Source organism: Muscardinus avellanarius (assembly GCF_963383645.1).
Source record: "Muscardinus avellanarius genome assembly, chromosome: 3".
NCBI classification, from domain to species: domain Eukaryota; kingdom Metazoa; phylum Chordata; class Mammalia; order Rodentia; family Gliridae; genus Muscardinus; species Muscardinus avellanarius.
This window is the reverse complement of record NC_137788.1, coordinates 56320698-56343129: the sequence shown is the minus strand read 5'-3', so window position 1 is coordinate 56343129 and position 22432 is coordinate 56320698. Positions and strand designations below refer to the sequence as shown.

The following is a 22432-nucleotide window of genomic DNA, read 5'->3' as shown; positions in this document are numbered from 1 at the left end:
GCTTTTCTTTCAGGCAAGCAAAATGCCAGCACGTTACCAAGTCCTGCCTTGATTTATTGCCTCCCTTTGCATCTCCTTGACATTTCCCGTTTCTCTCCAGATGGCTGCTCTTGGGGAACTCAGGAGTTTATATGGTCTTTCTTGTCACGGGGCTGGAGAGGGACTGCCCCTGACAACCCTGCCCCTCACTCTAGAACCTCTTTTTTATGTGGCACTAGGGATGGAACCCAGAGTCAAACAGGGTCTCACTAAGTTGCTGAGGGCCTGAGTAGCTGAGGCTGGCTTTGAACCTGCGCGATCCTCCTGTCTCAGCCTCCCAAGTACTGAGATAACAAGCACGCGCCACCATGACTGGCTCAGATTCTTTTAGATTTGCTTTGGGGCCTACCTACAGGTGAATGTGAGGTCACACCCGAGAGCAAGTCCCCTTGCTCACTCACCATCCCTGTGGTGGGCGCCCTCTCCAGGCCTCCTTGGCTTATAGCCCCAGGACACCCTTCCTTTGGTGTGCAGTGTGTACCAGGCCTCCTTACCTTCCTCCTGACCGGCTGTTTGTACCCCTCTCCCCTCCTTTCCGCCAGTCTTGTTTCTTTTCACCAGCCTCTTACCCCAGTGCTCTAAAAAGAGCTTTATTCTCACATGTCATTTTGCCTTCTCTGAAGGCTTGGGCACTTTGTAATACTTTTTATGAGTCAGAGCTCCAAATAGCTTTATAAGCCTCCATCACTAAAAGATGTCCTTGGTTGACCCATTGGCTACTCTCGGATGGGCAGTGTCTGCTCAGCGATCTGAGATCAAATCAAAACTGTCTGTCTTCTCCTCCAGTGTTTTTCTGAATGCCTTCCTTTCTGGAAAGTCCCTCTGTTTTCCCCTCCTTCTGCTTTGGCCTCTCCCTTCTAGAGTGAGACTTTGCCTCCTCCTAGCCTCAGAGGTGCCTGCACTGAACATGGAAAACTTAGTACTGTGTCGGGGACCATTCCTGGATTAAACCCAGGAGTATTACCAGGAGTGTAGACCAACTGCTACTAGAGGAAGCGTCCGTGCCTCTGTTTCCTTTTCATAGGACAGGAATGATGCCCACGTGGTGCATCGCTGCTTTGTGCACAACCCGTGTGCACTGATCACCCTGCTGCCCCCACCGAGGCTACTGCTTCTCCTGTCTGGACCCAGGAGGCAGCTTCTCTGCAGGTCCTCCCACTGCCTTATCTCCCCCGTTCCCCCAACATAAGCACACTGTCCCTTGCTGGATTGTCCCATTAAGATAATAGGTGGGAAGCCAGGTGTGGTGTCTCACACCTGTAATCCCAGTACTTGGGAGGCTGAGACAAGTGGATCATAGGTTCAAGGCCAGTCTCAACAACATAGGAGACCCTGTTTGAAAAATAAAAATCACCCGGAGGTGGTGGTGCATGCTTGTAATCCTGGCATTTGGGAGACTGAGACAGAAGGAACACAGTTCAAGGATAGCCTCGGCTACTTACTGAGGCCTTTGCAACTCAGTGAGACCCTTTTTGAAAATACAGAATTAAAAAATAGGGCTGGGGATGTAGCTCAGAGGTAGAATACCCCTGGGTTCCATCCCCAGTACTGCAAAAATAAATAAATAAATAAATAAATAAATAAATAAATAAATAAATAAATGGATGAAAGTGTATCTCAGAGATGGAATGCCTTTGGGTCCAATCCTTTGTACTATCACCCCCCAAAAAAAAGAAGAAGAAGAAGCTGGAGTGTAGCTCAGTAGGAGAGCACCCATGATTCAATTCTAGTAACACACACACACACACACACACACACACACACACACACACACACAGAAGGGAAAGAGTGTTAACACTGAAAATCCTGTGTAAATGCAGGAGTACACCAACAGAGATGGCCCAGGCATTCCGCACTCAGTCACAGAGCCCCCTGCTCAAGATGGTGGACGTGTGGTGTAACCATGGGAATGTCTTCTCTCACCAGGAACTGAAGCTCTCTTCCCACGAGGAAGCCTTGTCCTTCGTGTCCTTGGTTGACGGCTACTTCCGGCTCACAGCAGACGCACACCATTACCTCTGCACCGACGTGGCCCCCCCACTGATCGTTCACAACATACAGAATGGCTGTCACGGCCCCATCTGGTTGGTTCTAGAGTGCTTTCGGCTGCTTTGGGTGTGAAAAGACTTCATACTCCAGTGGCAGGAAGCCTGGCTTCCTCAGACCCCTGTGTCTTCTGTTGTTTGGGTTGAGGCATTGACCACGTTGGTGGGTACTCGTGGGTACTCTCTTTTCTATCCTGCCATCTGGGCTGTGGCCGGGCCTCCCTGTCATCTGTTTTCCATAGCCCTCAGCTCTTCTCTTCCTCAGTTCTCTCCTCCTCTTTGTCTAACCTCTTTACCTCTCCACAGCTGAACATGCAGTGCTGTCTGTGCTAAACCCATCATTCAGCTGGTGCAGGCGATTTGAGAAAGGTAGGATGCAGGGCTCAGCATCAGACAGAACAGACAGAATCCTGGTTAAGCCTGTCCTAGAGTAGAATGATGGAGATTGTGAGGGGCTCTCCGCCTTCAGGCCAGAGGGCCTTTGGGGGATGTCTTGTCCTGCCTCTCAGAACTGGTAGCCTGTGCTCAAATCCTTCAGATGGTGTGAGGTGTCAGCTCTGCGCAGCACTCCGCAGACTGCGGCTCTCACGATTACCAATGTGTGCCCCTTTCTGAAGGGCTGTGCTTGGTTTCTCTAGCTTCTGTCTTCACATCCACGTTTGGCCTTTGAGACAGCTGGGGCTCAGTGGACTTCCTCTTACAACTACCCTTCAGACAGGAAGAACTGCTGCGTGTCTTTATGCGTGAGGAGCCATCTCTTCTGCTGCCTTTCACAAGACACGCTTTCCACCTTCTTCCTCTCCTGGCTACCTGTGGACAGGTAGCTTGGTGGCAGTGTATCCCTGGCCAAGAGGCTCGCAGACTCATAGGAAGACAGACATGAGGCACCGTGCAGCAGGTGCTGAGCACTGTAACAGTGTCTTCCCTTCAGTGTCCTGCCTTCCCTTTACTGGGAATGCCCTCTGCTAGGATCTGCACTCTCTTCAGGCGTCAGTCTGCTATCTATCACCTTGTATATGAAATTTCCAGTCTTATTTATTTATTTATTTATTTATTTATTTATTTGCAGCACTAGGGATGAAACCCAGGGGCATTGTACCTTTGAGTGACACCCCCCAGCCCCATTTTTTATTCTTTATTTTGAAACAGGGTCTCACTGCATTGCAAAGGGCCTCACTAAGTAGCTGAGGCTGTCCTTGAACTCCAATCCTCCTGACTCAGCCCCTCAAATACTGGGATTATAAGCCTGTGCCACAACACCTGGCTGAGACCACTTTATATAAAGCAACACCTCTTCCGTCCTCAGCCCGCCCTCCCTGGTGGCTTCGTTCTTCTTTATGTTCCTTCAGTCTGATATTACACATCCATTCGTGTCTGGTCTGACTGCCTTCCCTCCCGGATCCTGAGCTTCCCTGAGTCAGGGCTGCTCTGCGTTTCGCTCTCTGCTTTCCTCTGCACCACAGCAGAGCCGGGCATGTCGTGGGCACTCAGTGAGTGTTGAGTGAGTGAATGTTTTGTGTTCTCTGGGAGGCTGGAACTCACTGCCTAAAGAGCCTTCTCAGAGTGGGCTGCATTCCAGTTGGATGCCAAGTGCTGGAGAGGCAGGGGTGCTTTGCACAGTGGGGATCAGCACATGCCCAGCATGCAGGTGTCAGAGACCACGGTACAGGGGGGAAGGACTTAGTGTCTGCCTTCCTGTGTGCTGCCCACCCGCCCTCTTCCACCAGCACTTCCTGAGCTGCAGTCACTGGGTGCTCAGAACCGCCCTCAGCATGGGTTTAGCCAGCCAGTGTCCTGACTCATTGGTCCTGGGGATCCAAGGATGTAAAATGGGCTTGTTCCCTTCTAGCAAGGGCATCCTGGGGATCCTGGGCAGGTGGCGTGAGGGGCTGCAGCACTTGAGAAGTTGGTTCCAGGGGTTTCACGTGTACTTTGACTTGAGCTTTCTTTCTCTTTTCACCTTTTTTGTTTTGTTCTGGGTTTTTTTTTTTTTTTCTTGGTACTGGGGGTGGAACCCAGGGGCTTTCTACCTCCGGGCTATACTCCCAGACCTATTTTATATTTTATTTGGAAACAGGATCTTTCTGAGTTGCTGAGAGCCTCACTAAATAGCTGAGGCTGGCTTCGAACCTGTGCGATACTCCTGTCTCAGCCTCCCAAGAGCTGGGATTACAAGCATGTGACACCACGCCTGACTTCTCTTGACCTTTTTCATCTTCATTGATGATTCATTGTGTCATTTACTAAGCACCTGCTATGAACCAGGCACGTCCTGGTTACTAAAGACATAGTAATAAACAAAATAGTCCCACATGCTCACCACATGAGGCTGGTGTTCCTCTTGAGCAGGGTGGGGTGCTGGAGAGGGGTGAGTGTGGGGTCTCTACCTCTGTGTCATTGGCAGCTCCTCATCGCAGCCTCAGGGCACATTCTTCTGGGGGAGAGATGCAGACAGTGTCTCTGGGCAGCTTGGGGACCAGCAGGTGCCGGTACCCTCTCATGGTGGTGCTGGGTACTTGGTCTGTCTCATGGTTCTTCCATGTGTCTCAGGCACCATGTCACAGAGGACCTGGGGATTCTGGGCACAGTGTGGGCGCTGCAGCACCTGAGGCAGCTTGGAAAAGTGGGTACCCCGGGGTTTCACGTGAGGTTTGACTTGAGCTTTCTTTCTTCCTGCACCTCCTTCCCGGCAGCACGGAATATGCCATCAACAAGCTGCGGCAGGAAGGGAGCGAGGAGGGGATGTATGTGCTGCGGTGGAGCTGCACCGACTTTGACAACATCCTCATGACCGTCACCTGCTTTGAGAAGTCTGAGGTCAGTCTGCTGGCTGGCATGGCTGAGCTGTATGGTCACAGTGTGTGCAATGCAAGCTGGTCCAGGAGCTGCTGCAGTGGGGATGGCTTTGGGCTAGATGGTATAGGAAGCCTGGGGCTTTGAAAAACCCCCTGGGAGGTCTGGGGAGACTACCGTGCTCTCAAAAAGAGACCTCTCGTAGCAGTCAGACTCTATAGTCTTTCCTTCTTATGGCCCTGTGCACAGTGCCTCTGGAAGATAGAATCCAGGACACCAAAGCCAGGTGTGGTGATGCACACTTGTAATCCCAGCACTTGGGAGGCTGAGATAGGAGGGTCACAGGTTCATGGCTAGCCTCAGCTGCTTTCTGAGATCCTGTTTCAGAATAAAGAATAAAGAAAAATAGACTGGAGGTGTAGCTCAAAGGGAGAATGCCCATGGGTTCATTTCCTAGTATCACACACTCACACAAATAAGTAAAAATAAAAAGAAAATCAGCTCACTCCAGACACTGTGGAATTGGGTGTCATGTTTAGAGGGGTTTATTTTAGGCTCAGTGCTGGATCATCACAGACCTGAACTGTGGCTGTTCATAGAGTTCTCTGGCATGGACAAGTGCCCGTATACGCTGCCTCATTTACTTGGCCTAACACCCACAAAACAGGTCAGACGTTTGAGCAGATATGTTGGTGCTCCATGTTTTGACAGTGAGTTGAGATGCCTGTTAGACAGTCTGATGTGGCTGAAAGCTGAGAATGATGTGAGAGAAATCCTGCAGGCTATGGAGTTAGAATATCTTCAGATGTGAAAATATCTGACTTTACCTCATAGATGCCAAGTGACTTTGTTATTTACTCTGTCGTCTGTCTGTCTGTGTTGGGAATTAAACCCAGGGGTATTCTTCCACTAAGCTATACCCCCAGGCCTTTTAATTCTTTATTCTAAGACAAAGTCTCACCAAGTTTTACTGTGCACTGGCCTCCAGCCTCTAATTCTCCTGTTCAGCCTCCCAAGTACTGGGATTGCAGGTGAGCACCACCTTATTTGGCTTACTCAGTTTTTTTAATTTATTTTTTCAGTACTGGGGATTGAACCCAGGGGCATTCTACCTCCAAGCTATACCCACAGCCCTATTTTTTATGCTTTTTTTTTGAAACAGGGTCTCACTAAGTTGCAGAGGGCCTCACTAAGTAGCTGAGGCTGTCAGTGAACCTGCAATCCTCCTGTTTCAGCCTCCCAAGTACTGGGATTACAAGCATGCACTACCACGCCTGACTTGGGTGGTTTTTTTTTAAACATTTTTATTCATTTTATTTTGCTTGATTTCTACATAATAGTTTCAAATTATGCTATTTATTGCAGAGAAATTATTTAATGTTTCATGAAATATCTAGTAAAGTCCTCTGTTTCTATTTTTTAATCATTGTAATTTGTTTCTGAGTACTCATTTGTGTTTGTTTGTTTGTTTGTTTGTTTGTGGTGCTAGAGATTGAAGCCAGGGGCATTCTACCTCTGACCTGTACCCCTAGCCCTATTTTATTTTTTTATTTTAAAACAGGATCTCATTCAGTTGCTGAGAGCCTCATTAAGATACTGAGCAGCCCTCCTGTATCAGCCTCTAAAGTACTGAGATGACAGGCCAGCATTACCATGCCTGTTTTTTGTTTGTTTGTTTGATTGATTGATTGTTTTCGGGTCTGGGGATGGAACCCAGGGGCACTCGACCTCCGAGCTACAGCCCCTGCCCTATTTTTTATTCTTTATTTTGTAACCGGGTCTCACTGTGTTGCAGAGGGCCTCACTAAGTAGCTGAGGCTGTCAGCAGACTGCAATGCTCCGGTCTCAGCCTCCCAAATGCTGGGATTACAAGCGTGGGCCTCCATGCCGGCTTTTTTTTTTTTTAATTAAGAATCTATTTCTTTTCTTTTTTCTTTTTTTTGGTACTGGGGATGAAACCCAGAGGCCATCTACCATGGGGCTCCCAGTAGCTGAGGCAGACTTCCAACCTGCGCAATTCTCCTGTCTCAGCCTCCCAAGTGCTGGGATTACAAGTGTGTGTCACCACGCCCGGCGAAAGAATATGCTTTTATTGGTGTGTTGTAATTGTACATCATGAGGAGATTCAGAGTGATAGGAACATACGTGCACATAACACTTAGTGTTTGTTATGCAGACCCCACCATTCCCTCCTCCTCCCTGTACATGTCACTGAGATTGGTGCTGATAATTTCAGTAGGTGCATAACAGTATTTGAACTGTGTCCTTCAAGTCTCCTCCTTTCACCTCCCTCCCTGAATCCCCTTCCACTATTCAGCTCAAGCAGTTGTTTTTTTTAATGCAAAGTGGAATATTTTAGAAAAGAATAAATTTTGCAAACTTAATCTACATACATTTTCTAGTGTTGGTAGGGCTGTGCATCGTTGAGGAGAAGGGGGGGCAGGAGGAGCCTTGAGCTAGAGGCCATTCGTTTGCATAGAGTAGACCTTAGACACAGGAAGGAAAAGTACAGGAGAGCCCCTGGGGACTGGACACATACTCCTCAAGAATAAAAAGCGGAAATGGCAGGAGGAACTAAGTGCTGCCAGGTGTCCTGGGCCAAGCCCCAGGGGCCACTGCCTGCCCAAGGGTGTTCCTGAATAGATAGCCCTCAGGCTGGCAGGGCCTCAGAACTCGCCTGGCTTGTTGCCTTCATGGGTGCCTATCCCTCCACTGTTCACCAGTCTTTGGAGGGAGCTTAATTTTAAAAAAAGTCAAATTAATTTTATGGCCAGGTACACCTATAATACCAGTACTTAGGAGGCTGAGACGGGAGCATCTTAGGTTCGAAACCAGCCTTAGCAATTTAGCGAGACTCTCAGCAATTTAGCAAGACTCTGTTTTCAAATAAAAAATAAAATAGGGCTGGCAATGTAGCTTGGAGGTAGAGTGGCCTTGGGTTCAGTACCCAGCACCATAAATAAATAAAATAAATAAATAAATAAATAAATAAATAAATAAATAAATAAATGGAGCCCATTTTTTATCTGACAAATGGAAATGCAAATTTATACATAGTAATGAGGTTACATGAGTTTATGTATATGGATGGGTGCCTGAGACAGCCCAGCCTTCTTCAGTGAGGAGGATTTACCAAGAAGGACAGTGACTGCGTAGGGAGACTCAGAAAAGAGTCATCACAGATAGGACTAATCCTTCCACTTATCTGAGCTCACCAGGCCATGTGCTAAGCATTTTACCTATGTGTTTTTAGGCGTGTCTTACAGTGGCCGCATAGGTGATACCACCCCATCGCACAGGTCTTGAAGTAACCGAGGTTTGAGATTCTAAGTAAATATGCCCTAGTTTACACAGTACACGGTTTTTCCCGGCTTCATTCTTGAACACTGAAGTACCTCCCATTGTACAAAGCAAGTCCAACAAGGAAAACTGCTTCTGCTTTTTCTCTGTGATACCACAGAACCCTGGACCCAGACCGACAGCCACACACCAACTCCCAGTGTGGCTTTTCTCGGCTAGATTCATGAGGAGTTTGTTTCTCTGGAAGGGTTCAGTTTGGGGGAGTTCCTAGATGAATTTTCCTATCGTGATTTTTATTTAATGCATAACATTTGCTAACCACAAATATAAAGTATTATATTTTGTAAAGTGTTTACTAAAATGATTTTATATTAAGTGTTTACTAAATTTTGAGTGCCGTTTATGGTTAAATAAACATGGCGAGGCTGGTGTTTTCATGAACTGCATTTTATAGGTTAAAAAAAAAAACCAGGTGATGCTTCTGTAGAAATAATTGGTCTGTGTGCCATAGTGTTAACTTTCTTTTATGGGTGTCTTCTCCTGGACCCTGTGTTTTTTTTTTTTTTTTTTTTTTTGGTGGTACTCGGGTTCCTGGAAGCCCTTCTACCTCCGGGCTACACTCTCAGACCTATTTTATATATTTGGAAACAGGGTCTCTTACGCCAGCACGGCTGGCTTCGAACCTGCGCGATCCTCCTGTCTCTGCCTCCCAAGTGCGGGGATTACGAGCGTGCGCCCCCATGCCTGGCTGGACCCTGTTTTATTATTTACTTATTATTTGCTAGCTGGTTTATCTGTAGATACAAAATTCTTCTTTTTGAATGATTTTAGATGTACAGAAATGTTACAGAGATGGTCCAGAGTTTCTGTACACACTACTGTAGTGTTCCCTTGTGTTAACTCCTTACATGCCTGTGATATGTGTGCCTGGCCGCATTCTAAACAAGTAGTTTCTGGTCCTTGTTCTGAATGGCAGGTGCTGGGTGGCCAGAAGCAGTTCAAGAACTTTCAGATCGAGGTGCAGAAGGGCCGCTACAGCCTGCACGGCTCGGACCGCAGCTTCCCCAGCCTGGGAGACCTCATGGGCCACCTCAAGAAGCAGATCCTGCGCACAGACAACATCAGCTTCGTGCTGAAGCGCTGCTGCCAGCCCAAGCCCCGAGGTCTGTCATCCGCCAATCTAAGTCCCCTTTGTGATGCCCTTCTATGCTCGGTGATGCTTTAAGACCCAGATGGACTGAAAGATGCTGTCTGGGATAAGGAGAGTGGCCTCTTGCCACACTTTCTGGGTGTTTTTTTTTTTGTTTTGTTTTGTTTTTTTTTTTTAGCTTTCTTACAAGTTTGTCCTCAACTCAAATTTCATACAAAAAAAGACATAGAAACTGGGTGTGATGAAGTATATCTCTAATCCCAGCACTTGGGAGACTGAGATAGGATGATCACAGATTCAAAGTCAGTTTTAGCAACTTAGCAAGATCCTGAGCAATGAGATTCTATTTCAAAGTAAAAAGGGCTGAGAGTATAGCTTGGAGATAGAATGTTCCTAATACCAAAAACAAGCAACCAAACATCTTTTTTTCCCCTCAACATCTTGGTTGGTTTACAGAAAGATGCATGTTCAGGATTAGTAAGCAGAAACTTACTTTGTTGCCCTGTAAAATAAAGTGTCTTAAGCCAGGTGTGGTAGGGCAGGCTTATAATCCCTGCTCTTGGGAGGCAGAGACAGGAGGATCGCGCAGGTTCAAAGCCAGTCTCGCTGGCTTCAGAGATCCTGTTTCCAAATTAAAAAAAATATAAAAATAGGTCTGGGAGTATAGCCCGGAAGTAGAAGGGTTTCCAGGAACCCCAGTACCACCAAAAAAAAAAAAAAAAAAGGGATAAAGTGTCTTAAGAGCTTCCCTGTCAGTTTTTCTGAGAAATGCGTATCTTCTGTGGGTTAGGAACTATGTTAGATGTAAAGAATCAAAAATGCCTATGACCCAGCCCCTGCTCTCTGAGGGTTGCCAAACGAATGTGCAAAATGTTGTAGGTAAGTGAGGCCACAGCAGTTTGTGAGCATTTGAACAGACAAAATCGCTGAGCTCGCGACCTGGCAGGCTGCTTGGGGAGGTGTATCTCGAGCTGTGGGTTGGACGATGAGCGGGAGGTCAGGTGAGGCTTGTCCAGCAGAACAGGGAGCATGTGCAGGACACAGCTTCAGACCAAAGCGGGGCTGCAGAGAGGTTCTGAGGGCTAATGTGGGCTAGAGGTGGAAAGGAGGGGAAAGAGGGGAGGTTTAGATTGGAGTCATGGGAAGTCTTGGCTGCCACACCAAAGAGCTGGGACTCTATTCTCTAGGCAGTGGGGCTGTAGGAGGATCAGGGAACAAAACTGAAGCAAAAGGTCGTGGGCCCAGCTGCTCTATTTTTAAGCCCCATGAACAGAGTCACTACAGGTGGACGCATAGTCTCTCGGAATGTGGGGACTAGAGGGTCATTTTAGGGGTCACCTGGTTCAGTGCCTCATTTTGAGGATGAGAACACTGAGGCCTGGAGAAGTGAGCGGGTCTCGCTGAAAGTCCAGCTCAGAGAAGGGTGCTAGTGCCAGGTCCAGCCTGAACGTCAGATCCTGTGGACAGTGGATTTTTGTTGTTTATTCACCCCAAGATGCTGCCTTAAGCAGGTCAGACCTCGCCCTTTCAAGGGTCAGTCCCTCCAAAAGGGCCTTACATTTGCTTTCAGGGCCCAAGTGTCAGAGAGAAAGAGACTTCGAGGATACTTTTTGTGTCGGTCCTATTTTTTTTTTTTTTTTTTGGTGGTACTGGGGATGGAACCCAGGCTCATTCTACCTCCAAGTTTCAGCCCCAGCCCTATTTTTTATTCTTTATTTTGAAACAGAGTCTCATTGAGTTGCAAAGGACCTGACTAAGTAGCTGAAGCTGTCCATGAACCGTGATCCTCCTGTCTCAGCCTCTCGAGTGCCGGGATTACAAGCGTGTGCTACCACGCCTGGCATAGTCTTGTTCTTTTAAGAGGATTGTCTGAGCCTTCCTGTCGTGAGTGGAAGAGGAGCCTGGCCTGTTTGCCTCGTGTTTCGGTCTCTGCACGGTGTTTGCCACTGAGCCTAGTGAAAAAAGCGGGAGCACGTTCTTGTGCTCTTGTGTGTCAGATCGGGTCTCCTGCCAGCCTCAGGGAGTAACTGCAGCCTTTGTTTTTAGGCTTGAAGATGTTCCAGAAAGGTAAAAATACAGTCGCGCTGCTTGACTGAGAGACACCAGAGCATGTTAAACCTTTGAGCACAATGGCTCAGTTTACTCACATCATCTTTCCTTCCAGTATTTCCTCTCTGGGTCAGGATGAGGACATGGAATAAGGAAGGCTGGAGGCTAGGATGCAGTGTCTTTGCATCATTCCAGAGGGGAGGCCTCTGTCGTAGTGGATACCCTGACAGCCCAGCTCCAGGAGCGGGGAGCTTTGGAGGGAGAAGCTTGAGACTGAGTATCTCCCAAGTGATGCTCTCAGCAGGGTGCTAGCAGAAGAAGGAGGACCTGTGTCCTATGGATCAGATAGGGTCTCCTTCCAGCCTCAGTGGGTAAGTGCAGCCTTTGTTTTTAGATTTGAAGATGTTCTGCAGAGGTTGTTAGGCTTGGAGATAAATCTTCCACTTGGCTCTGAGACCTCACCTCATAACCTGTGGCTTCTGTTGGGGCTCTTGAAATTCTGCAGTGAGGGTGTTTAGTGTCTGCCTCTCCCCCTTTCCTATGAAACCTGGGGACAGGGTCTGGATCTCACTCACCACTCTGTGGCTTGTGGGAGGCACAGGACCCAACACAGGCTCAGCGTGCAGTGAAGTCTGTCCAGAGATGATGAAGACAGTGTCTACCATATCAATGGGTGCCTCCCGTATCCCAGGCAGTTGACATACATGTCTCATTTCTTTCATCCACATAGTGAGGAAATCGAGTTTCCAGGATGTCCAGTAACAAGTCTTTTAATCCTCAGAATGACCCAAAGTATGTTGTTATCCTTGTTGTACTCACCAAAAGCCTCTCAAACAAGAGTAAGAGTGGGGATTTGAACTCACTTTGTCTGAGCCCAGGTCCACTGGTTTTCCTCCTTGCATCTCCATCTTTACAAAAATGAGGATGCATCCATCAGCAGGAAAGGAAGAGGATCACTGGTGAGCGAGGCCTCTTTGTTTTCTTCGTTTTCTTTGCCACCTGCAAGTTAGGGACATGGAAGAACCTTGAGAATCTGCATGTGAGCGTCACTGAGGCTGCTCAGCTCCTCTGTTTAACTAGGTGCCAAGAGCCAGACACCCTCATCTCAGTTTCTCAGTTGAAAATACAAACAAGAAAGCTGGGTGTGGTGGCACATGCCTGTAATCCCAGTACTTGGGAGGCTGAGACAGGAGGATCATGGGTTTGAGGATAGCCTCAGCAAGAAGTATTAAGACTCATCAACCTAGCGAGAACTTGTCTCCAAATAGGAAATAAAATCAGAAATAAGTAAAATCAGACTGCGGGTATAACACTAAGGTAGAATGCCTCTGGGTTCCATCCCTAGTAGCATATAGAAAATACAACCAAGAAACTCCTCCTGGGAGAAATAAAAAGCAAAAGAGAAATGCAGGAGGCCACCCAGAGTGGGTGTGGTGGCCAAGCAAAGCCTCCGCCTCTGTGCCTCCTCGTGCAGCCCAGTGCCCAGCTTCATGTCTAGGGTGACGACCATGAGAGAGCATGTGAGGACCCAGCACCCATCGGTCCATCCTCACCTGTCAGGCAGGTGTGGCATTTGATTGCTGCTCCCCTGGGCTCTGACAGTGGGAGCTTCTGCTTCCTGCTGTGCAAACCCCCACCCCCGTGCAGGACAAGGATGCGACTGGTCACAATTTGTGACGTGGCCACCACGATGGGATTTTACTGCACACCAGGCATTGCAGAAAGCCCTTCTTGTGCCTCATCTCATCTACCTGCAAGGCCACCTGAGGAGGTCACTGCTGTTTTCCGGTGCCCCAGGGAGAGCACAGGTTCTTGGGAGTTGAGAGTTCCCCACTCACACCATCCAGCCTAGTACTGTGTTCCCTGAAAAACCCTACAAATAATCAGTCCCCGAGCAGCCCCTTCCCATGCGCCTCTCTCATTTCCCATAGGGCTCTGGCTCTGCTGCCCCAGCTGTGCCCCAGGGACACAGTCAAGTGGCCCTTTCTGGCTCCTTCCTCCCTCAGGCAGCCTTCAGTTGCCTGTTTGAATTGGACTTTACCCAGGGAATAGATAGAATCAGGAAAGCAGGGTGGAGGGAGTGCCCAAGATACGGCAGCAGGGGAGCCCTTTCCTGCAGCCAGTGGCTGGCGCCCAGGTCGTACTGACTAGGGCCACCTGTGTTGGGTGGAAAGAGGATAGGCGATATCAGAGCCGCTCCTGCCACTGCAGAGTCCCTCTCTCCAGCTTGTAGTGGCTCCGCGATGGGAAAGGCAGTCCCCGCGGCTTGTAAATTCCCAGCTGGCCACCTGTGCCAACCCGGGCCCCATCGGTGGTGTTGTGTGCTAGGCTTGTTGTTTGAGTCATCGTGTTTGCGTGGAGGGTCCGCTTCTAAGCTGCACATTCAGGAAGTGTTGTGCGTGCGCCACCTTGGCGCTAGGTCCTGACAGGTTCAGACAGGACCTTTCTAGGTTGCCTTTCCTCTCTTACACAACACCATTGTTTTCTCTTTCCCAGGGTTCTAGCACCCACGAGGCCCAAACTTCTGCCTCCCTCCTTAGCTTTCCCTTCAGCCCTCCCCCAGTGGTTCATTCATACCCTTGTCAAGAACGTGCTAAGAGTGGGGGATGTAGCTCCGGGGCCTGCCCAGCATAGGGCCTCGGATCCCATTACTTCAAAACAAACAACTAAAAGAACAGATACTTGTAGAGTGCCTGCCATGCACTAGTGGAGGTAGAGCAGAAAATAAAATAGATACAATCCCTGAATTCTTGGAGTTTTAATTCTTAGATTTAAATTTTAATTTCCTGAGCCGGGTGTGGTGGCCCAGGAAATTGTAATCCCAGCATTTGGGAGGCTGAGACAGGAGGATTGCAGTTCGTGGAAAGCCTCAGCTACTTAGTGAGGCCCTCTGCAACTCAGAGAGACCTTGTTTCAAAATAAAGAATAAGCCAGGCATGGTGGCGCACGCTTGTAATCCTCGCGCTTGGGAGGCTGAGACAGGAGGATCGCACAGGTTCGAAGCCCGCCTCAGCTACTTAGTGAGGCTCTCAGCAACTTAGTGAGACCCTGTTTCCAAATAAAATATAAAAAAGGTCTAGGAGTATAGCCTGGAGGTAGAAAGCCTCTGGGTTCCACTCCCAGTACCACAAAAAAACCACAAAAAACAAAATCAAGAATAAAAAAAAAAATAGGGCAAGGGGGTGTAGCTTGGAGGTTGAATGCCCCTGGGTTCCATCTCCAGACTTGCAAAAATAATAAAATAAAATAAATTTTAACTTCCTTAGAGAAATTCTCTCTGATGCCCCGCCCATTACCCTTAGGGATTGAATCCAGGGGCATTCTACCTCTGGGCGACACCTCCAGCCCTTTTTATTTTGAAACAGGTTACCTAAGTTACTGAGGGTTTTGCTTAGTTGCTGAGGCTAGCCTCAAACCTGCAATCATTCTGTCTTAGCCTCCTAAGTACTGGGATTACAGGCACCCAGCTACTCTCCTTGACCTATCTTGTCAGAGTAGATCCTACAGTATGGACCTCAGAGCAGGTTGGGCCAGTCCTTTAGGTCAATTGAACAAATTGTAATTTTCCATTTGACTGATTATTTGATGAGTTTGGTTTTTATTATCCTGGAAGGCGTGAATCAAGGACTTATCCCATAAAGTGTTTATTGAATGATGGAGCCAACAAAGACACACACGTCTTTTCAGCAAACCCAGTGCTGACTGACTGGCTGGGAGCACGGACCTCGGGACTGTACTTAGACTTCTCCAATCTCTTCCACAGAAATCTCCAATCTGTTGGTGGCCACCAAGAAAGCCCAGGAGTGGCAGCCCGTCTACCCCATGAGCCAGCTGAGTTTTGATCGGATCCTCAAGAAAGATATCATGCAAGTGAGTCATTGCTGCAGGCTGCCCCAGCCTTATTTCTTCCTCCCCACAGGGAGCAGCCTGAGGACTTGGTGGGGATTGAAGACTGGGTTTGGGGAAATGCTGGTAGAGGAAGAACAAAGAGCCTTCCTTTCCTGGTTGAAGAGGTTCAGCAGGGTCCCTCCCATGTACTGAGCCTGGGCGATGCTCCTTGGAGACCTTTGGCCTTGAGGAGAGGATTGATCAGCGTTCATGGGTTACATGGGTGGAAGGACCTTCTGTCATGATGGGCCGTTGATGGGTGGCTGGCGTCAGGGCTCTATGGGAGAGCTAGACTGATGCTCCTCAGCGTACCATGTGCCAGCATTTCTAGAGTTTAATCCTGCTTTCTGAATGTGCTTACAGAAGAAGCAGAGCTAGGAAACAACACGGCGAGGTGGCCAGATACCACCCACCTTGAGAAATGGGTCCCTCGCGGGGAGGCAGACCAGCGTCCTGACCTTGGGAGGCCTTTTGCCCAGCATCAGTGCTTTCGGCAGGTCCAGGGTGTCCCTTGTAGCTGCCTGGATTAGGGCTGTGATGTCCAGGGCAAACCTCGCTTTCTGTTCTGTCGTCTTTCCCCAGCCACTTAGATGGAGTTTCATGTAACAGGGATAGGCGGCAAAGCAGACTGCCATGGGGAGAAGGAATCCATCAAGGGCCATATTGTGCCTGGGGGAGATCGCAGCACCTTAGAGGGACTGGAGAGCGAGTCATGGGCTCCTTGCTATGATGGAGCTTAGGGAAGGTGGCTGACATAAGGGCTTTATTGTTAGTTTTCCTTCCCTTTTTTTTTTTTTTTTGTTCAGTACTGGGAATGGAACCTAGGGGCATTCTACCTCCGAATTATACCCCCAGGCCTGTTTTTTTATTCTGTATTTTGAAACAGTGTCTTAAGTTATAGAGGGCCTCACTGAGTAGCTGAGGCTGGCCGGGAGCCTGTGATCTTCCTATCTCAGCCTCCCAAGTACTGGAATTACAAGCGTGCACCATCACACCCAGCTTAGTTTTCCTTTTCAAATAAGTCTAGATTTTTTCGCTGAAGGCCCATCATTACCACTCTCGGTCTCTCTGGTAGCATCAAGAGTTGCGTGTCCTAAAACTAAAATCACCAGAGTCCTAGTACTGCAACCTGTTTTCAGTCTAAAACTAGACACACAGTGCTTGGAGCCTGTCCTGTTTCTCTGCCTTGAGCCACTGAGCAGATAACTACCACCCTCCATGCCTTCCCCATTCACTTTGCCCGCAGTGGTGAAGCATCTGCACATGCCAGGTGTGGCTGCTCCCGCAGTGCAGTCCACTGTAGGGGAAAGTTCTCGTCTGCCGTAAGTAGGTAATTATTAAGAGCCGAGTCCTGAGGTACCTGGGACAGCAGGATGTGGGAACCTCCAAGGCCTAGTCTTGGGGGAAAGGGCATCAAAGCAGAGGGTGAACAGCAAGGGGCTGTGCAGAGGCAGAGGGAGGGGCAAGGAAGGAGGCTGGAGTGGACACGGGGCTGTCGTGGGTTGCTGAGGGGTCTGCCAGCATGCCGCTATGACCTGGCTACTGGAATGAGCCAGCCCTCCGGGGGTGAGTCATTATTCTGAAAGCACATGGCTTTTACTTCATGTCCTGGGAATTCGACTTCCTGTAACCTTGATGGATCACGTCATGACAGCTACAGCTTTGATGAATAGTCACAGGTCCTTGGCCAGGGTACAGCAGCAGACGGGGTAGATGTATGGCCATTCTGCTATGACAGATGACAAATGGTGGTATTTGTGCAAATTAATACATCCGATTAACGATTACGTATGTTTCGGTAGAGGACTGGTTCCCTAGACACCTGCCACAATTTTTATTTTTCATGTACCCAGGGTCCTAGAATGATTTCCAAGTTTCGTGGAGCTAGTGGCCACAGCTTGACAGGGCATAAGTTTCATGAGTCTCACACAGTTTGATTTCCAAATAGTAAGAATTTAAAAATCTAAAGAATCAAAGCTCAATGTGGATGCTCCTTGGAGATAGAACGTTCTGTGCCGGGGGCTTCGCACAGATGATCTCATTCAGCTCCCCTGCCGCTGTCTGGTGGCCCTGCCCCTTTTCACATGAGAAGAACCAAGGGCCCACCACTCCAGTGTCTGCCTGTTGTCACCTCTCCTTTTCTGCGATTGTGGGGGCAGGTGCGTCACTACTGCTAAAGCGTAGCATGCATGCATGCAGGCACACGCACACTGAAACAGATGGAGTGGTGTGAATGGCTCTAGTGTGAGGAACAGTGAGCACCTCAGGTGGCTCAAAACACACCATGTGCCTGAGTCTGTACCTTATTGACTGTGTGTGTGTGTGTGTGTGTGTGTGTGTGTGTGTGTGTGTGTGTGTTACTGCAACACCCCACACCTCCATCCTTTTTCTTTCTTTCTTTCTTTCTTTCTTTCTTTCTTTCTTTCTTTCTTTCTTTCTTTCTTTTTTTTTTTTTTTTTTGTGGTGGTACTGGAGTGGAACCCAGAGGCTTTCTACCTCTGGGCTCTACTCCCAGACCTATTTTTTTTTATATTTTATTTGGAATCAGGGTCTCACTAAGTTGTTAAGAGCCTCACTAAGTAGCTGAGGCTGGCTTCGAACTTGTGTGATCCTCCTGTCCCAGCCTCCCAAGCGTGGGGATTACAAGCGTGCGCCACCACACCCAGCCATCCTTTTTATTTTGAGACAGGATCTTGCTAGGTTGCTGAGAGTCTCACTATTTGCTGAAGCTGTCCTTGAACCTGTGATTCTTTTGTCTCAACCTTCCACATATTGGGATTATGAGCATGTGCCACCACTCCTAGCTCCTTATTTGGTTCTTATAACAGCCATTAGTAGCCCATGTACAGAGAGTAGGCAAGTTTGGGCATGGTGAAGGAATGTCCGCAAGTTAAATGGCTAGGAAGCCATAGAGCAAGGGGCCACACACCCCTCACTTTGTCCTGCAGGCTGAGAGTGGGGGGACTGCTGTGTGGGGTCCTCCCTGGGTCTGCTCTGGATGTGGCTGGCTGTTGATGGCACTGTTTGCAATGTTGTGATAGGTTAAGACTGGGTTTTTTGCCACTGGTCATTCCTTGAGGTTGAAAGCAGGTGTGAAGAAGGACAGGAACCATCACAACTGTGTTTGGCCACGCTGGCTCCGGAAGCTGCGAGCTGTGGGGCTCCATTGCCCTATCCCATATGGAGTCAGTGTTCCAAGTAAGGACTCAGTCTCAGACTCGGGCCATCACGCAGCTGCAGGCGAGGTCACCCAACTTTGGCTTCCTCTCTCAGGGCGAGCACCTCGGCAGAGGTACGAGGACACATATCTACTCGGGGACCCTGGTGGATTACAAGGATGACGAAGGGACTGCCGAAGAGAAGAGAATAAAAGTGATCCTCAAAGTCCTAGACCCCAGCCACAGGGACATTTCTCTGGTAAGTGCTCCCCATTTCTGGAACCAGGGAAGCGCAGTAGGTTGGGAAGAGTCTTTGCCCTCATCGGGACCTCATGATTCTCACATTTGCCTTTCAGTCCCATTCTTCTCTTCGAAGAGTACAATCTCAAATAGGCCTTGTGTGTAAAGGGAAGAAGGCTTGATGGTGTCGTGGGTTGAGCAGCCCTTCTTACCTGGCCTGTCCCCTCCCCTCCTAATTAGTCAAGGCCAGGCAGCAGTTTTCAGGGCCTGGGATGGCGACAGTGGAGAACATACCCGCTGCCTGTTCTCTTTCCCCTGACAGTGGAGGCTGACCCTAGACATTCCTTTATCTTCCTCTCCTACAGGCCTTCTTCGAAGCAGCCAGCATGATGAGACAGGTCTCCCACAAACACATTGTGTACCTCTATGGCGTCTGTGTCCGAGACGTGGAGAGTAAGCATGTTCTATCTTGAAGGGGGCAGCCGGCGCTGGCTGGGGGGCATGGCTACTGTGCCGCCCCTGGAGGTGGGGCTGGGGTGGGAGGCCACCTTCATGGTGCCCGGGCTTCTTGCCTTTGTTTGCGACTGAAGGAATCAAGGTTCTCAGCAGGTCATTTGTGGGCATTAATGGTGGCCATGGAACTCTAGCCCATTTGGTTTCGATCCTCTAACCCTTCTTGCCACTATGGGCCCACACTGTGCTCGACACAGAGGGCTGAGGTGAGACAAGGCCACTCCCTGAGAGAGCAGTGACAAGAGAGTGTGAGCCCACGGCAGCGGAGCCGGGAGGGCTCATCCCGTGAAGGAGACGGGCTGCCTTGAGCCACAAACAAGCTCCAACTTCTCTTGGGATCAATTTGTTGAAGGCTGGGCCTTTGGCCGCTGCTGCTCACCTGTCTTCAGGTTGAAGCAGCTAGAAGGAAGTGGATGCCCTCCACCTCTGAGTTTCTGAAATATAAGCTTAGAAGAAGATGAACTTTTTTTTTTGTTTTAACCCTAAGTACCTTGTTCCCTGTGAAATCCAGTAGTGTGGGCCACTCTGCGTGCTCACATATGAGTCCTGCTGGGAGGGAGGTGTTGCCACAGGAGTGGCTTGACCTCTGCTGTAATAAGAGTAGAAATAATGATGGCCATCCTTGGAGTCTAGACACTTAACCAAGGCTTTCCATGCCTAGTCACATTCAGCCCTCCCCAGTGCTCTAAGGATTGCGGGCATCGCTGTCTCCATATTTACAGATGAATGGAGGAGCTTGGAGTTGAACTCAGATACACCATGCCATTTGCACCTTGCAAGGATATTTGTGTACTTGGAAGCGAAGTATTGTCCACTAAAGAGGGCTTTTGTAAGGAGGTGAGGGAGAGTACTGTCCTCGACAGCTGGAAGGTTCCAGATGTGGCTGTTTTCCTGCCTGCAGATATCATGGTGGAAGAGTTTGTGGAAGGAGGGCCCCTGGATCTCTTCATGCACCGAAAGAGTGATGTCCTCACTACACCATGGAAGTTCAAGGTTGCCAAACAGCTGGCCAGCGCCCTGAGTTACCTGGTAAGAATGTTTTCATGTCCGTGGTGATCCCCACCAGAAACCAGATGTCCTTGTAGGGGGCTACAGAAAGGAGTCACGGGCAAGCAGGCGGGAGGGGCCCTGCCCGTGGGTTCCCGGAAGGCTCTGGGATTCAGGTTTTGTGGGTGCACAGCAAAGACAACAGTTAGCTATTCTGCATGCTCATTTATGAGTCTGGTCCAGGAGGATGACTTCACTTCAGGACTGGCCCTACTGCAGGTGCAGTCTCAGTAAGGAGTAGTGAATACAGCCACCAGCACCCGTCAGAGCTGATGGTAACTGGATGCTAACTGTGAGCCATCTGCTCCTGTGTTTTAGATTCTGATCACTTTAGTCCTCAGTAAACCCTGTGAGGCACACTCCGCTATTATGCATATCTCCTTGATGAGGATGCTGAGCCCAGGGGCACTGTATGATATGCCCGAATGTCAGGGGTCATTGGTGGGAAGGCTGGAAAGTGAGGCCTGGCTGTGGCTGGGAGTGGGGAGGGACCTGAGGGGCTGGGGCTGGACCCGAGGTGTGGGGAAGGAAGACAGTCCCTTGCCATCTTACCCTTTCTGTTCTACAGGAGGATAAAGACCTCGTCCATGGGAACGTGTGTACTAAAAACCTCCTTCTGGCCCGTGAGGGCATCGACAGTGAGATTGGCCCGTTTATCAAGCTCAGCGACCCTGGCATTCCTGTCACTGTTCTGTCCAGGCAAGGTATGTGGTCCCCTCTTCATCATCTCTGTCAACTCCAAGCCAGGGGTCTGGCCCATGGGGAGAAGGAGCTAGGCTACGTTAGGTCTCCCTCCAGAGAAGTCAGCAAACAGGTATACGGTGCTCCTGCTATTCCCTGGGCGTGGACATGGATCTGAGGGAGGGGTCCCTGCCAGCCCAGCTAAGGCGGCCAGGTCACCCGGTGACAGCAGTGTGATCAGGGAGCTGGGGTAGCACAGAGCGGGCCTGGAGGATTGCCAAGGGTGCTGGAGACATTGCAGGGCCTCCTGCATTCTTCTGGAACTCCACTGTAGCTAGTAGGCAGTTTGGGAGGTACCTGGTCCCCTTTTTATAGCAAGCGCTGCGGCCTCACTCCTTGCTGTGAATTAGGTCATGTCATGTCGCAGGCTGTAGAGGAAAGGGCAGTCCTGGAGCGGAGATGCTGACCCTCACTGTATTGCCCACGCCGTCTCCCACCTGGTGGGCCACTCGGGGTGGGGGTGGGAGGGCTAGCGGGCCCAGGCTGGGGATGGTGGCCCGCCAGTCCCTCTGCTGCTCTGAGCACTGAGTTTCCATCAGCTCAGCATGTTGTTTGCTCCATTACTTAATCAAAGAGCAGGGCAAGCTTGGGAGGCGACCGAGATGAAGAACAAGCTTTGCAAATGAGCTCCCAGGGATCCGCTCCTTGGCAGGGGAGCGGGAGGCGGGCTTGCATGCCTGTTCAGTGGTGATCACATGGCCATTGTCCACCAGTCCTGAGGCAGAGACACGCCAGGGTCTGTCAAGGGTCCTGTCCTCTGTGAGGGTATGAGATACAGACACTGATGACCCCAGGACATCTGGACAGCCAGGGGGGACCCAGAGAAGCCCATAAAAACGCTGTGAGGATCCAGAGGAAAGAGAGGTCACGCAGCTGGGGCCGAGGGGGACTCTGGGAAGTGGCCGGATTTCACTGGGCCTTGCAGGTCGGAGAGGTGGGCTATGGCACAGGGCTGGAGGCCTGTGTTCCTAAGGCGCTGAGGCCTGAGCTGCACCAGGAAGGACCCGAGAAGGCTGGGGTTCCAGTGGGAGCCACTGCGCTGCCAAGGGCTTCCAGGGGACATGACGGGGGTCTCTGCTGGGACTGCTGATGCTGCCCTTGGTTAGAGGCCAGAAATAGTGGCCACAGAGGTCACGGGGAGAATGGGGTATGTGACCTCTTTACCTCAGTCTTTCCTCAAATGAAAGAAAACACACATAAAGCAGCGCTGATGGCCACGGCACCCAGCGTGCGCAGGCCGTGGCTACTTGGTTCTGTCGGCCTCTTTCCTTTCCCTGTCTCTCGTTCCTGAGCCTTTGTTCACATGGTCCTCACCCCCAGCTCTGTGATGATGCCCTGCTATCTCCTGAGGCCAGGGTTTCAGAAGGCCGGCTCCTCCCCCGCCCGGGGGGGGGGGGCAGTGCCGAGTGTCCCCAGCTGCTGGCTGGTCACACTGCTGCATCAGAAGTGCCAGGGAGAGGCTCGGAAGG

At 49.9% G+C, this 22432-nt stretch overlaps 1 protein-coding gene across 1 annotated transcript in view; it reads left to right on the top strand.

The window, feature by feature from the left end:
* JAK1 (Janus kinase 1) overlaps positions 1-22432 on the top strand; it is a gene marked incomplete at its 5' end in the record, with an annotated part of 59840 nt that overhangs the window by 28099 nt on the left and 9309 nt on the right. Inside the window, 8 exons of the mRNA XM_080691436.1 lie at positions 1966-2123; positions 4778-4901; positions 9154-9340; positions 15140-15246; positions 18538-18681; positions 19028-19115; positions 20077-20204; positions 20791-20926. Coding sequence (XP_080547562.1) covers positions 1966-2123; positions 4778-4901; positions 9154-9340; positions 15140-15246; positions 18538-18681; positions 19028-19115; positions 20077-20204; positions 20791-20926 — 1072 coding nt within the window. The remainder of the gene's footprint in view (positions 1-1965; positions 2124-4777; positions 4902-9153; positions 9341-15139; positions 15247-18537; positions 18682-19027; positions 19116-20076; positions 20205-20790; positions 20927-22432) is intronic.